A 14,294-nucleotide genomic window follows, 5' to 3' on the forward strand; every position below is an offset into this window, starting at 1 on the left:
ATTTTTGTGTTATAGATAGCCATGTTTAAATAATAAACTACCATTATTTACGGAAAGGCAGAACTACTAGCCTTAACGGAGAAGCTCCCATTCTCATATTCCTGCCTCTGTATATTTTTAGATGACCACTAAAATGGAAAACCTCCCAAAATGAAGAGTAAACACTGCAACAGGTCAAGAACAATCATGTGTGTGGACAATTATCACACTAATCTGGCTTGTTTCAGAGCAGTAAAGTAAAATGGCCCATTCGCCAGACTTAGAATACTGACATGAAAAGTAAAACTCATTCAGAGTGATCCCAACTAGATTCAATAACTTATTTTACCTCTGATAATCTCTGAATCAGTAACATTCTTAACTGTCATTCCTTCTTTTGAAGAGTCTGGTTCCCATCTTGAGAATGCACAATTACCAGTTCCCTATAGAGATGAAACACCACATCAACTGCAAATTTGGTTCTTAGATCTGAAGTCTCCTCGAAATAGAAACACCCAAGTTGTACACGTTACTAATTTCAAAATATACTTATGTATTCAAACCCAACTAGCTTTTATCTTCCAGTTCCTCTCTTAGTCTGTTTTCAACAGAATAGAATAGAAAGAACAGCCAACTTGGCTGTTTGTTATCACATGAATTTTTAATAAGGAGCGGGCACATTCACGCAAATCGCTCCAAAGACATGCGGTAAACTCTAAGACCTTCTCCAGCTGGATGAGATATAGTTTTTGGTTAAATATTTTCATTAAAGTAACCACAGACTTTTGATAAAAAATTCAAAAATATTAATTTTAAATCATTTGAACCCCTAATGAAATACTAAACTGGATAGAGAAATGTGACTGCTTCTTCTTTTTTTTTTTTAAGATTTTATTTATTTATTTGACAGATCACAAGTAGGCAGAGAGGCAGGCAGAGAAAGAGAGAGCGAGAGAGCGAGCAGGTTCCCCACTGAGCAGAGAGCCCAATGCGGAGCTCAATCCCAGGACCCTGAGATCATGACCTGAGCCGAAGGCAGAGGCTTAACCCACTGAGCCATCCAGGCACCCCAATGTGACTGCTTCTTAATATAAAATACAAACCTGGCAGGTAAAAGTGTTACAAATGCCATAATTCTATTGAATTGTTTCTTATTTCTTGAATATAATTAGAATACACTCCTTGAATATAATTAGACTTTTTTGTTTTGGCCTAGATTCATAATTGAAAGGAATGCTAAATTTCAGATAGAAATTAGTGAAAATAAAGATGCACTATATTTTCCAATATAGAAACTTAGGTGTTCTTATTGAGTTAATTTTACAACCTTAATTTTATAATTTCTCTTTCTGTTACACATTATGAATTAAATTGTAATTGAACCCAAACAATATGCTAATGAAGAAACACTTCTGAAGCAAAAAAATTAAATTTTATAGAAAGAATTACCCCAATTATCACAGTAATTGCACTTGCTAAATCTCCAGCCACAAGGTTGAGACAACCAAGAGTATGATAATTTTCCGTAGAAATGAAACCAGACTTGATTTGTCCTTGTAACTGCAAAATTTAAAAAAATAAGAACGTCATATGTTCCACAGTCCAAATTCCTTAGAAAGATTGATAAAAATGAGTTTAAACCAATCTGTTATAAATGCATTTTTATTTTTATTTTTAACTACATCTTTTTTTCTTTTAATGATTTTATTTTTAAATAATCTCTACACCCAACATGGGGCTCAAACTCACAACCCTGAGGTCGAGTCACATGCTCCAATGAAAGAGTCAGCCCCTATAAATGCATTTTTCAAGGGTAATGTTGTTTTTTTTAAAACGGCAATGTTATTAAAATGTTATATCACCCTAATACCCAAAATATTAACCTTAGATAATATCCAGAAACACTCTACTGAATTAACATTAAATGTAAGTTTCAAGAGGACAATGTGGTTTTCTTTTCTTACCTTTTTTGCCATATTGAAGTCTACATTCTCAATGGCTGTATGAAAGGAGAAAAGAGACTAAAGTTATAGTATTAACCTATAAAATATATGCAAGTCACCCTCGTGTGTCAAGGTGAGATTAAATACACTATTCTTCTAGTGAGAAGCACTGATGACTTTTCAGTTTTGCCCTTGATCACAGATATCAACTGTGCAACATGTCATAGTCAGGGTACCCACCAGGCTGCCTCTTAGTCCCTGGCGTGCCTCTGCATACTTTCCCTTACCATGTTTCTCCCTCCTACAGGGGTCTTCTCTCTGCTCCAGCTCTCCTATCCAAGCTCTGAAGTCCTACCTGTAAAGTCTTCATCACTTTGCACACCATTTTGGAAGAGCGCTTTTATTTGTCTGTTTCCTTCATTAAACTATGAAGAACTAGGTCTTGTGGCATCCCCAGGACTTTGTACAATTTTGGCACAAAGACTACGAAAAAATATTTGTTGAACCCATGCCCGAACCGATTCTCCAAACTTTCCCAGCTCAGAGGCATGTGTGGTCCATCCCACTTAGCACATACTGTGGATTACTGCCTGAATTGTTAATGTGTTTATGCAGTCATTTCAGCTTCCAGGTTCGTTCATTCTGTCAAAAAGCATGTATCACTATGCTAGTGTGTGTCCTGTCTCCCCGACTAAGCTATAACCCCTTGAAGGCTGTAAACAATGTACATTTCTTCAGATTCTGTTGCAGCCCTAATAGTGAAGAATAAGTAATATATGAATACTTAAAAGTATATCTGGTTTTGTAGAATCTAATTAAACTAAAATAATATTCTAACAGAGAATATTTAAAATTTTACCCAAAAAACTAGTAAGAAATATTGCGACAAATCAATAATAAATAATAAAAAAATCCATTACTTACCTTGCTGAATTTTTGCAAGTTGAAGGTTTGTGATGCAAAAAAATCCACTGTTTGTAAGCAGTAGCATATAATAGGTACCTATTGAAATAAAATCAAGCCAGTTTCTCTAACAGGTGCATGAATATAAAATTGAAGTGTCTGGGGGCACCTAGGGGGTACAGTCAGTTAAGCGACCAGTTAAATACCCAACTTTTGGTTTCAGTTCAGGTCATGATCCCAGAGTCAAGAGATCAAGCCCTGCATTGGGCTCCCTGCTCAGTGTGGAGTCTGCTTGAGACTCTCTCTCCCTCTCTGCGTCCACCCGCCCCCGCTCCTGTAAGTACCCTCTCTCAAATAAATAAATAAATAAAATTTAAGTGTTTAGACCTATGTTAAAAATGTGTCAATTTACTCATTATTAAATTCTAATCATCAAATAATATGGGAATGATACAGATAAAGCTTACTTAGAAAAAGTTATTTGCAAAAATAATGCTAACTTCTTTGAAACTTTTATAAATCAAACTTCACTTGCCAGGAAAAAAAAAAATCACAGATATAATGAAATAAATTAAGGTCCAGTTAACATTTGTTGAAATAAAAATATGATAAATATGCTGAAACCTACAAAAACATTTTAAAAGAATATAACGTCTCCTTGGTAATCTTTGAACTCTCAAAACTATAAAATTGAATTTAGAATATTATATTCAAGGAAAGTACACCTAAATCCCTGAAAAGAGCTAAAGTATAAAAACTTATTTCTTATCATAATGTTATTCAAATCCCTAGAAAATTTAACATTGAAGAGGAGGTATAAAAATGAACTGTAGTTAATAAATTATTAGATTTGTAGTTAATCTGATTTTTTTATTGGGTATTAGAGGATATTGAAAAAAATTTTAAAAACTTACCTTCACTTGAACCATCTTTCTCAATAACAAGATTCCGGTAAGTACACTGATTTTCATCATTAGCTTTCCGAACAAAAGCCTAATTGCAAATTCATTTCAAATGATAAGATTAAACCCAGGACAATCCAATCAAGAATTATATTCTTTAAAGCCTAGTATTATCAATAATTCTGCCTATAATCCAAACAATTTAGTTTTAAAACAGTAAACTATTTTGGACAAGCATACTAGGAATATATTCAAAGCTTAATTTTTCAATATTTCATTTACTTCATATATTTCTAAGGTATGATTCTTAAATTTAATGTAAGGATATTATTCTTTTAATTAAAAACATATTAAGTAATGGTTTGTGACCGTTTTAGTTGTCTAAGAGGTAATTTTAAATTTAAGTGACAAAAATGAAAAACATAACAGGGTCTTACATTAGTGAGTAATGTTTGCTTTGATGTTACATGAATAAGATGTAAGTTGCCACTTCTCTCCCCAACCAAAAGAAACTTTCCTTCTTGACAGAGGCCAACTACATCCACTTCAGTATCTGAAAATTTCAAATCAAAGTTACTAGCTTCCATTGAAAATACTTATTTTCAATATAAAAAAGTGCAAGTTTTATCATTAAAAGTCAACTATTCAGGGCTCCTGGGTGGCTCAGTGGGTTAAGCCTCTTCCTTCGGCTCAGGTCATGATCTCAGGGACCTGGAATCGAGCCCCGCATTGGGCTCTCTACTCAGCAGGGAGCCTGTTTCCCCCCTCTCTTTGCCTGCTTGTATCTCTCTCCCTCTCTCAAATAAATAAAATAAAATCTGGAAAAAAAAAAAAAGTCAACTATCCAAGCTTCTTTTAAGTATGTCCAAAAAGTGGTGATTAAAATAAAAAAGAATGAGGGGCGCCTGGATAGCTCAGTCGGTTAAGCGTCTGCCTTCGGCTCTGGTCATGTTCCCAGGGTCCTGGGATCGAGCCCCACATCGGGCTCTCTGCTCAGCAGGGAGCCTGCATCCCCCCTGCCCCTCTCTCTGCCTCTCTGCTACTTGTGATCTCTGTCTCTCTCTGTCAAATAGATAAATAAAATCTTTTTAAAAAAATAAAATAAAGGGGCGCCTGGGTGGCTCAGTGGGTTAAAGCCTCTGTCTTCGGCTCAGGTCATGATCTCAGAGTCCTGGGATCGAGCCCGGCATCGGGCTCTCTGCTCAGCTCTCTGCTCTCTCTGCCCTCTCTCTCTGCCTGCCTCTCTGCCTACTTGTGATCTCTCTCTGTCAAATAAATAAAATCTTAAAAAAAAAAAAAAAAAAAAAAAAAATATATATATATATATATATATATATGTAAAATAAAATAAAAAAGAATGATACTTTTATTTAGTCAACAAATATTTACTGAGCACTTACTACAAGCTAAGTAGTGTTCCAGGCCTTTTGCATATATCTGAGAACAGTAACAAAAGAGTCCCACCTTCATGGAGCTCAAATTCCAAGGCAGAAATAGATGATAAACAATTAGGGCATAATAAATTATATTTCATGTAAGAAGGTGGTAAATTCTCTGGAAAAAAGAAAACGTAGAGCAGGGGAAGTAGCGTGGAAGAACCACACATGGTATAGGGCTCACTGGAGCACTCAGGATAGCCGTCTTGCATAAGATATAAACAAAGACTTTGCACAAATGCATTACACATTAACAAAGCCCACTATTTCATGGTGAAATTGTGACTCTTGTAGACCATTCAGGGTAGATACGAGATTCTACAAAATAGGAGTTCCTTGCCTCCATACTGCAATCAAGATTGCCTTCTCCCATGCATACCTCCTGACTCCTTTTCTGCTAAGTTCTTTTTTCTTTTTTTTAAGATTTTATTTATTTATTTGACAGAGAGATCACAAGGAGGCAGAGAAGCAGGCAGAGAGAGAGGGAGCAGCAGGGAGCCTGCTGAGCAGAGAGCCTGATCCGGGCCTTGATCCCAGAACCCCGAGATCATGACCAGAGACGAAGGCAGAGGCTTAACCCACTGAGCCACACAGGCACCCCAGTTTCCATGGTATTCTAATTTAAAAAATCATGCAAGGGGCGCCTGGGTGGCTCAGTGGGTTAAAACCTCTGCCTTCGGCTCAGGTCGTAATCCCAGAGTCCTGGGATCGAGCCCTGCATCGGGCTCTCTGCTCAGCGGGGAGCCTGCTTCCCTTCCTCTCTCTCTGCCCGCTTCTCTGCCTACTTGTGATCTCTGTCAAATAAATAAATAAAATCTTAAAAATAAATAAATAAATAAATAATCATGCAAGTAAAGTTCATTGTTGCTTTATATGTATTAACATATGGGGGGCGCCTGGGTGGCTCAGTGGGTTAAGCCGCTACCTTCGGCTCAGGTCATGATCCCAGGTCCTGGGTTCAAGCCCCACATCGGGCTTTCTGCTCAGCAGGGAGCCTGCTTCCTCCTCTCTCTCTGCCTGCCTCTCTGCCTACTTGTGATTTCTCTCTGTCAAATAAATAAATAAAATCTTTAAAAAAAAAAAAATATACATGTACTCCTTAGATTTATTGAGAGAAGGGATCATCTCAGGATCCCTTGCATCTAGTACTCAGCACAAAAAAGGCACTTTAGGGGCGCCTGGGTGGCTCAGTCGGTTGGGCAGCTGCATTTGGCTCGGGTTGTGATCCCACGGTCCTGGGATCAAGACCCACGTCGGAGCCCCACGTCAGGCTCCCTGCTTGGTGGGGAGTCTGCTTCTCCCTCTCCCTCTGCCTGCTGCTCTGCCTGCTTGTACTCTCTATCTCTCTGTCAAATAAATAAATAAAATCTTTAAAAAAAATCTTAAAGGCACTTTAGATTAATTTTTTGAAATTAGTTCAATTTCAAGTCTTAGAAATAACAGAGTAAAGAAAAGGCAACGCGGTATAAATCGGTAGCAAGCTATACCTGGTTTCCAATTTATTTGCTGTATTGCATTAGACTTACCAAATTCCAGATGCAGCTGCAACAGTCTGCAAACATGGTCAAGCAGGAATACCGACTGGTCCACCACAATAATAAACCCGCTACTTAAGCTGTACGCTTGTATCTTTGGATTTAACGAGGCCTGTGGGAGGGAAAAGCAGGACTAAAATAAAACGTTCTTATGCACCTTTAACAATACTTACCAAGAATATCATCATAGTCCCAAGTACCCGCATTAAAAGTTAACTTTTTTCTTTAGTCTATTTATCTCTAATTAGTCAAGTTTTTCTTTCTATGGTATATCGTGAATCCATTCAGAGTCCCAAACAGGGAAACATTCCAAGATTGCTAGGAAAGGGCAAGCGATTCTCATGGGCAAGTCTTTGTTTCCTGGGGGTGGATCTTACGCCTGTAGGAGCAGGCAGGCATCAAATTGAATGAATGAGCCAAGACTGGCACAAAGTCTCAGTGTCTGAGATATGACTGGGGCCCGGGGTTGGGGGGGGAGGGTGTGCTGTGAACTGGAGGGCTCACACCCCCTCTACGGTAAAGAGAACAGAAACAGATTAAAGGTGGGTGGAAATGTAACCCCGGCATGGTCACAACCAATTTACCTAAAAAACTGGATCTTTATGTGAAATGTTCTGAGTTTTAAATATTGGCAGCTGAGTCAACATTTTAAAAAATATTATGCAAGCCAATCATGAGTCTCTAATTTTCAGTTTCCAGTAATTACAGCTTTGCATGCAAATGTGTCTTTTTTTTTTTTTTTTTTTATTCATTTGACAGAGAGAGAGAGAGGACAAGCAGGGGGAGCAGCGGACAGAGGGAGAGGGAGAAGCAGTCTCCCGCTGAGCAAGGAGCCTGACAAGGGGCTCAATCCCAGGACCCTGGGATCATGACCTGAGCTAAAGGCAGCCACTTAACTGACTGAGCCACGCAGGAGCCCCAGAAATGTATCCTGAAGCAGTTGGACACTTTAGTGTCCAGTGTTGACAATGCTGAGTAATGCTGGGCAAGTACCTCAACAGACTCTCCTGAAAAACAGGAATAATAATTATGAATTCATGTAAAGGCTTAGAAGATAGCCCTGCATATAATATATGCTCAATAAATGTTAACTATATTTATTCTTCCCCCACTAAGTTTTAATCCAATCACTTCATTTTGTGCTTGTTTCAATAGTCACCTTCTCCAGGGGAAATTTTTGGAAATGCCACCACATTCTGATGTTTTAAATTGAACTTCCTTGATGACAGAATGTGAAGCATCTGGGGCGCCTGGGTGGCTCAGTGGGTTAAGCCTCTGCCTTCCGCTCAGGTTGTAATCTCAGGGTCCTAGGATAGAGCCCCACATCGGGCTCTCTGCTCAGCAGGGAGCCTGCTTCCTCTTTTCTCCCTGCCTGCCTCTCTGCCTACTTGTGATCTCTGTCAAATAAATAAATAAAATCTTATATAAAAAAAAAAAAGATGCGAAGCATCTTTTCTTATGCTTATTTGTCTTCTGTGTATCTTCTTTGGGGAGGTGTGTGTTAGGGTCTTTGGCCCTTTTTTAATCAAGTTATTTGTCTTTTTATAATTAAGTTGGAAGTTCTTTGTAGTGTTTGGATACATGTTCCTTGTCAGATAACTATAAATACGTCCTTCCATCCTGTGAGTTGTCTTTTTACTTTTTGGACTGTGCCCTTGGAAACACAGCTTTTAATTCTGATGAAGTCCAATTTATCTACTTTTTTTTCTCTTGTCACTTGTGCTTTTGGCATCACATGTAAGAAGGCTTTGCCTGGGGATGACTAGGTGGCTCAGTGGATTAAGCCTCTGCCTTTGGCTCAGGTCACTATCCCGCGATCCTGGGATCGAGCCCCGCATCGGGCTCTCTGCTTAGCAGGGAGCCTGCTTCCCCCCCTCTCTCTGCCTACTTGTCTGTCAAATAAATAAATAAAATCTTAAAAAAAAAAAAAAAAAGGGGGCGCCTGGGTGGCTCAGTGGGTTAAAGCCTCTTCCTTCAGCTCAGGTCATGATCCTGGGGTCCTGGGATCGAGCCCCGCGTTGGGCTCTCTGCTCCGCAGGGAGCCTGCTTTCCCTTCTCTCTCTGCCTGCCTCTCTGCCTACTTGTGATCTCTCTCTGTCAAATAAATAAAATCTTTCAAAAAAAAAAAAAAAGGCTTTGCCTGATCCAAGGTCACAAAGATTAGTTTGGATTATGTTTTTAATTTCAAATTCCATTTGTTCATTGCTGGCATACAGGAAAGCAGCTGGCTTTTGCATATTAACGTTATATCCTGCAACATTGCTCTAAGTATTTTAGTTTCAGGTGTTTTTTGTCAACTATTTCAGATTTTCTGCATAGACAATTAAGTCACGTGCAAAGTTTTTTTTTCTTTCTTCTCACTCTGTATGCATCTTATTTCCTTTTCTTGTCTTATTGAATTAGCTGGGACTTCCAGTATGATGTTGAAAAGTATCTTTGCCTTGTTCTGATTTTATTGGGAAAGTTTCTAGTTTCTTCCCAGTACGTACAATGTTAGCTATAGGTCTTTCTTTATCAAATGGAGTAAGCTTCCTTCTATTCCTAGTTTACTGAGAGTTTTTATCATGATTGTTAGATTTTTTTCAAATGCTTTTTTTGCATCTATTGATAGGATTATGTGATTTTCTTTAATCTCTTGATATAAAGGAATACATTGATTTTTTTCCAGCTTTATTGAGATATAATTTGCAAATAACATTGTGTAAGTTTAAGGTATAAAATGTGGTAATTTAATATACATATATATTGTGAAATGATTACCACAATAAGGTTAGTTAATACATTCCTCACCTAAACATTAACTGATTTTCAAATGTTTAAGCAATCTTGCATACCTGGGATAAATCCTACTTGGTTGTAACATATAACTCTTTTTATATATTGGATTCAATTTAATAATTTTTTTTTTTATAAAGCATCGTGCAGCCCATGCCTGATTTTATTTATTTTTTTTTAAAGATTTTATTTATTTATTTGTCAGAGAGAGAGAGAGGGAGAGAGAGCAAGCACAGGCAGACAGAATGGCAGGCAGAGGTAGAGGGAGAAGCAGGCTCCCTGATGAGCAAGGAGCCCGATATGGGACTCGATCCCAGGACACTGGGATCATGACCTGAGCCGAAGGCAGCTGCTTAACCAACTGAGCCACCCAGGCGTCCCAATTTAATAATATTTTGTTGAGGATTTTTGCATTTCTGTTCATGAAAAATCTTGACCTGTAGTTTTCTTATAATGTCTTCACCTGGTTTGGGTATGACGGTAATGCTGGGCTTATAGAATGAGTTGGGAAGTATTCCCTCTGCTTCTATTTTCTGAAAGAGATTGTAGAAAATTGGTATAATTTCTTCCCCTAAATGTTTGGTAGAATTCACCAGTGAACCCATCTGAGACTGGTTCTTTCTGTTTTGGAAGGTTATTAATTACTGATACAATCAATTTCTTTGATAGATAGAGGCCTATTCTGATTGCCTATTTCTTCTTGTGGGAGCTTTGGAAGATTATGTCTTTCAAGGACGTGGTCCATTTCATTAAGTTACCAAATTTGTGGGCATAGAGCTGCTTTTAGTATTTCTTTTTTTTTTTTTTTTTAAAGATTTTATTTATTTGACAGACAGAGATCACAAGTAGGCAGAGAGGCAGGCGGGGAGGGGGGGGAAGCAGGCTCCCTGCCGAGCAGAGAGCCCGATGTGGGGCTCGATCCCAGGACCCTGAAGATCATGACCTGAGCCGAAGGCAGAGGCTTTAACCCACTGAGCCACCCAGGTGCCCCTGCTTTTAGTATTTCTTGATTATCCATCCTTTTAATGTCCAGAGGGTCTGTAGTGATGTCCTCTCTTTCATTTCTGATATTAGTAATTTGTGTTTTCTCTTTTTTTCTTACTTAGCCTGGCTAGAGATTTACAGATGTTATTGATCTTTTCAAAGAAACTCTTGGTTTCATTGATTTTCTCTACTAATTTCTTGTTTTCAATTTCATTGCTTTCTGTTCTCTTACTCTTTTTTCTATTTACTGTGGATTTCATTTGCCCTTACTTTTCTGGTTTCCTAAGCAAAAAACTTAGATCTTTCTTCTTTTCTAACTTATACATTCAATGTTATAAATTTTCCAGGAAGCACTGCTTTTGCTGCACTTCACAAATTTTGATAACTTATGTTTCCATTTTCCCTTTTCCTTAAGGACCAAGTTAGGTGCTAATTTTTTTATGAAATGCTCCTTAAACTGTCCCCACCCACAACGAACTCTCCTCCTGAAATCCTTTTTTTTTTTTTTTTAAAGATTTTATTTATTTATTTGACAGACAGAGATCACAAGTAGGCAGAGAGGCAGGCATAGAGAGAGAGGGGGAAGCAGGCTCCCCGCTGAGCAGAGAGCCTGATGCGGGGCTCAATCCCAGGACCCCAAGATCATGATCCAAGCTGAAGGCAGAGGCTTAACCCACTGAGCCACCCAGGCACCCCTCCTTCTCCTGAATTCCTACTGCATTTACTGTCTATATCATTCATTTGATATTTAGCATATACTGACTTGCACAACTAAGTAGTTTTTATTGCTGGTGTCCTGTCTGCTTTACTTTAAGGAAAGATCTTAAAAATATGGCATAATAGGTTACCTTATATTCTAAGAGCTTAGTATATGGTTTGGAACATAGCATTTGCTATGAGTGACAAGTGATACTTCAAGCTAATAACAGATAGAATTTTAGTTCCTAGCTGTATTTGAAACTCAGTACACACATACTATTATTTTTCAACAGGAGTCCTCAGAGCTCAAGGGAGGCATGGGCTACTCCATATTTTGAGGCTCCTGATAATGCTAAAAATAGCCACTTTCTCATTACAGAACTTCTAGTATACTTTAAATTAAAATTTTTGCTTTTAACAAATAACAATTTAATACCAAAGAAAATAATGTATTTGTTTTACTAATAATGAACATTTACAAATTCTGTGATTCACAGTCTACTAAAGGCAGTGTATTTCAACAATTGTATGCAAGCTGTGTAAAGCATGGTCTATTTTTTTAAAATCCTATCAGCCAGTTTCTCTGAATACATATAGAACCTCACTTGAAAAAAAAGCCAAAAAGCCTACATTTGAGGTCCTTTATGAATAAGGTCCTCAAAAGACGCCCTTCCTTTCAAGTCCTAGAAGATATAATCTTGTCTTTAATAGTTTTTTCTTCTTTTCATTTAAATCTTTTTTTCTTAGAGGATTAAATATTATATTGACTTACTAAGAGAAATGAAGGGATCGTGGGCTATAATATTGTGAATACAAGTCAGATGTACTTTCTTTACAAAAAAAACCCCTTTGTTTACAAAAATTATTTTATCAGATGCAAATTACTGAAAAAGAAAATGTAAGATAAAAAACTAACTGTAATATCTTCTACAGGATGCCAAAAATAAGGTTCCAAACCTGGACTAAGAACAGCAGAATTATTGTTAAAAGAAGAAAATTAGGGGCGTCTGGGTGACCCAGTGGGTTAAAGCCTCTGCCTTCGGCTCAGGTCATGATCCCAGGGTACTGGGATCGAGCCCCGCATCGGGGTCTCTGCTTAGCAGGGAACCTGCTTCCTCCTCTTTCTCTGCCTGCCTCTCTGCCCACTTGTGATCTGTCAAATAAATAAATAATATTTTTAAAAAACAAAAATAAAATTTTTAAAAAACAAAAAAGAGAAGAAAATTATTATGTGTAAAGAAATGCATAGAAAGGATAAATGTCAACCTCAGCAGAATGCTTAACTCAGGGGTGGAGTATAGGGGGAGCATGGGATTGGGAAGGGACCCCAGGGCCTTCAAACCTATTGGTAATGTTTTATTTCCTAAGCTGGTGGTGGGTATTCTTTCTCTTTATTTACATTCTATTTGTCCCAATGTCAAGAAGAGCTATGAAATGTTCAGTTTTGGAAATAGTGATCTAAGACAATGAAGGGAGAATTCAGATGGAAATTTCCAGTAATCTGAGACTAAACTTTGATTCCCTGAGAAATGCTATACCCATTTATAGAACATTTACCATGTGACTACTGGGCTTACTAAGCACTCAGTAAAAGTGTTATAAATGAAAACAGTCAGCATCATAATCAGTACCTTTTCAGAGGAGATCTTTGCTAGCAAATCAACTTGATATAAAGCAGTTCCGTGTTCTTTTCTTGAACCAACACTTAGGTACCCGCTTCCAGTATCATCACTTGTCAACAGTTCAATATCATTCCACATGTTTCCGAGATTATCTTCCTGAGTCAGGAACCACTGCTTTCCCTGTGACAACTTGTAAAATTAGAGAACACATAAGTTTAAATACACACACACACACCAATCAATGAAGACTTTTCTGCGTTATTTCTGTAGTCACTAGATACTTCAGACCAGTAAGATAGATGGAACTAGAGCTATGATAATCATCAGAGAACAATATAGCAATCTAGGGGCGCCCGGGTGGCTCAGTTGGTTAAGCTTCTGCCTTTGGCTCAGGTCATGATCTCAGGGTCCTGGGATCGAGCCCCGAATTGGGCTCTCTGCTCAGCAGGGAGCCTGCTCCCCCCCCTCTGCCTGCCTCTCTGACTACTTGTAATCTCTGTCAAATAAATAAATAAAATCTTAAAAAAATATATATTTATCCGTCTAGGAACAGACAAATCTGATCTCACCAATGTATCCTAGAGCTTCTAGTATGTTGTGTGCCTAGCTTAAACTTATAACAAGTTTTCATTTGAAATAAACCTTTTAGCAGTATAGCAATAAATAGTGGAAGATCTAAAGTCAGACTGAGAAGATATCTGAGGATGGTTAAGGTTCCAAATGAACTTTTAAAAAAGTCCATTGTTTCCAGTATTATAACAAATGAAAATGCTAAGGGGAAAAGGGAAAAATTGGATTAGGTTTCTGACTGAATCAAAGATTATACCTGTAACCCTAGGAGAGTCACTTGAACATCTCATCAGCCAAGACTTATGTAACTCATTTTGTGTGCTGTGAGTTGGAATAGAATACTAAGATGAAAAATAATCCCTGATCAGTCACTGGTGGAGAATAGCAACCAAATAATTACAACTGTTTTGATAAGTGCTAGCAAAAGTAGGTTTTAAATTTTATGGAACATACAGCACAGTGAAGGTGCTTTTTCACTTTTAACCAGTTGTCTTCAAGAAAGCAACGTAATCCTTCTTCTGTTCCTCAGTTACCTGTAATAGGAATAGTTGTACCTGCAAAGGTAATGAGTTTTAAATACTCATGCAACAGTGCTTGGTTCATGGCAAGCACTCAATATTAAGCGTTAGGTAATTTATCATTTTCATTGGTGAAAACAGGTAACATTTAGGCTATGGTCATGGGAGGTTTTTAAATATAGGAAAGGAGCTGTTACCAAGAGTGTGAGCAAAGGTACAAAACAAAGCTTGTTAGAACAAACAATAGTTCTAGGGGCTCCTGTTTTTGGGTGGGAGTTGGAAGGAGATTAAGTCAGGAGGGACAGGCTCGGGTGAATACTTTGATGGGTCTCTGTGCCCCACATATGAAAAAAATAGAGAAATATTATCAACCTTCCAGAGCTGTCAAGTCACTCATTCAACAAGTGTTTATTGATGCCTACTTTGTA

At 37.9% G+C, this 14,294-nt stretch overlaps 1 protein-coding gene across 3 annotated transcripts in view; it reads right to left on the reverse strand.

The window, feature by feature from the left end:
* LOC111156483 (kinetochore associated 1) overlaps positions 1-12,936 on the reverse strand; it is a 76,236-nt gene extending 63,300 nt beyond the window's left edge. For all 3 annotated transcript variants that reach the window (XM_022517409.1, XM_022517411.1, XM_022517410.1), the window contains exons 1-8: positions 12,788-12,936; positions 6,690-6,810; positions 4,165-4,280; positions 3,740-3,818; positions 2,847-2,924; positions 1,944-1,978; positions 1,429-1,539; positions 329-422 (exon numbers count right to left, since the gene is read on the reverse strand). In XM_022517409.1, the coding sequence (XP_022373117.1) occupies positions 329-422; positions 1,429-1,539; positions 1,944-1,978; positions 2,847-2,924; positions 3,740-3,818; positions 4,165-4,280; positions 6,690-6,810; positions 12,788-12,916 (763 nt within the window). In that variant the 5' untranslated portion in view covers positions 12,917-12,936. The remainder of the gene's footprint in view (positions 1-328; positions 423-1,428; positions 1,540-1,943; positions 1,979-2,846; positions 2,925-3,739; positions 3,819-4,164; positions 4,281-6,689; positions 6,811-12,787) is intronic.
* Between the last annotated feature and the right edge of the window lie 1,358 nt (positions 12,937-14,294).

Source organism: Enhydra lutris, unplaced genomic scaffold (genome assembly GCF_002288905.1).
Source record: "Enhydra lutris kenyoni isolate GAN:26980312 unplaced genomic scaffold, ASM228890v2 scaffoldscaffold46, whole genome shotgun sequence".
Classification (NCBI taxonomy): domain Eukaryota; kingdom Metazoa; phylum Chordata; class Mammalia; order Carnivora; family Mustelidae; genus Enhydra; species Enhydra lutris.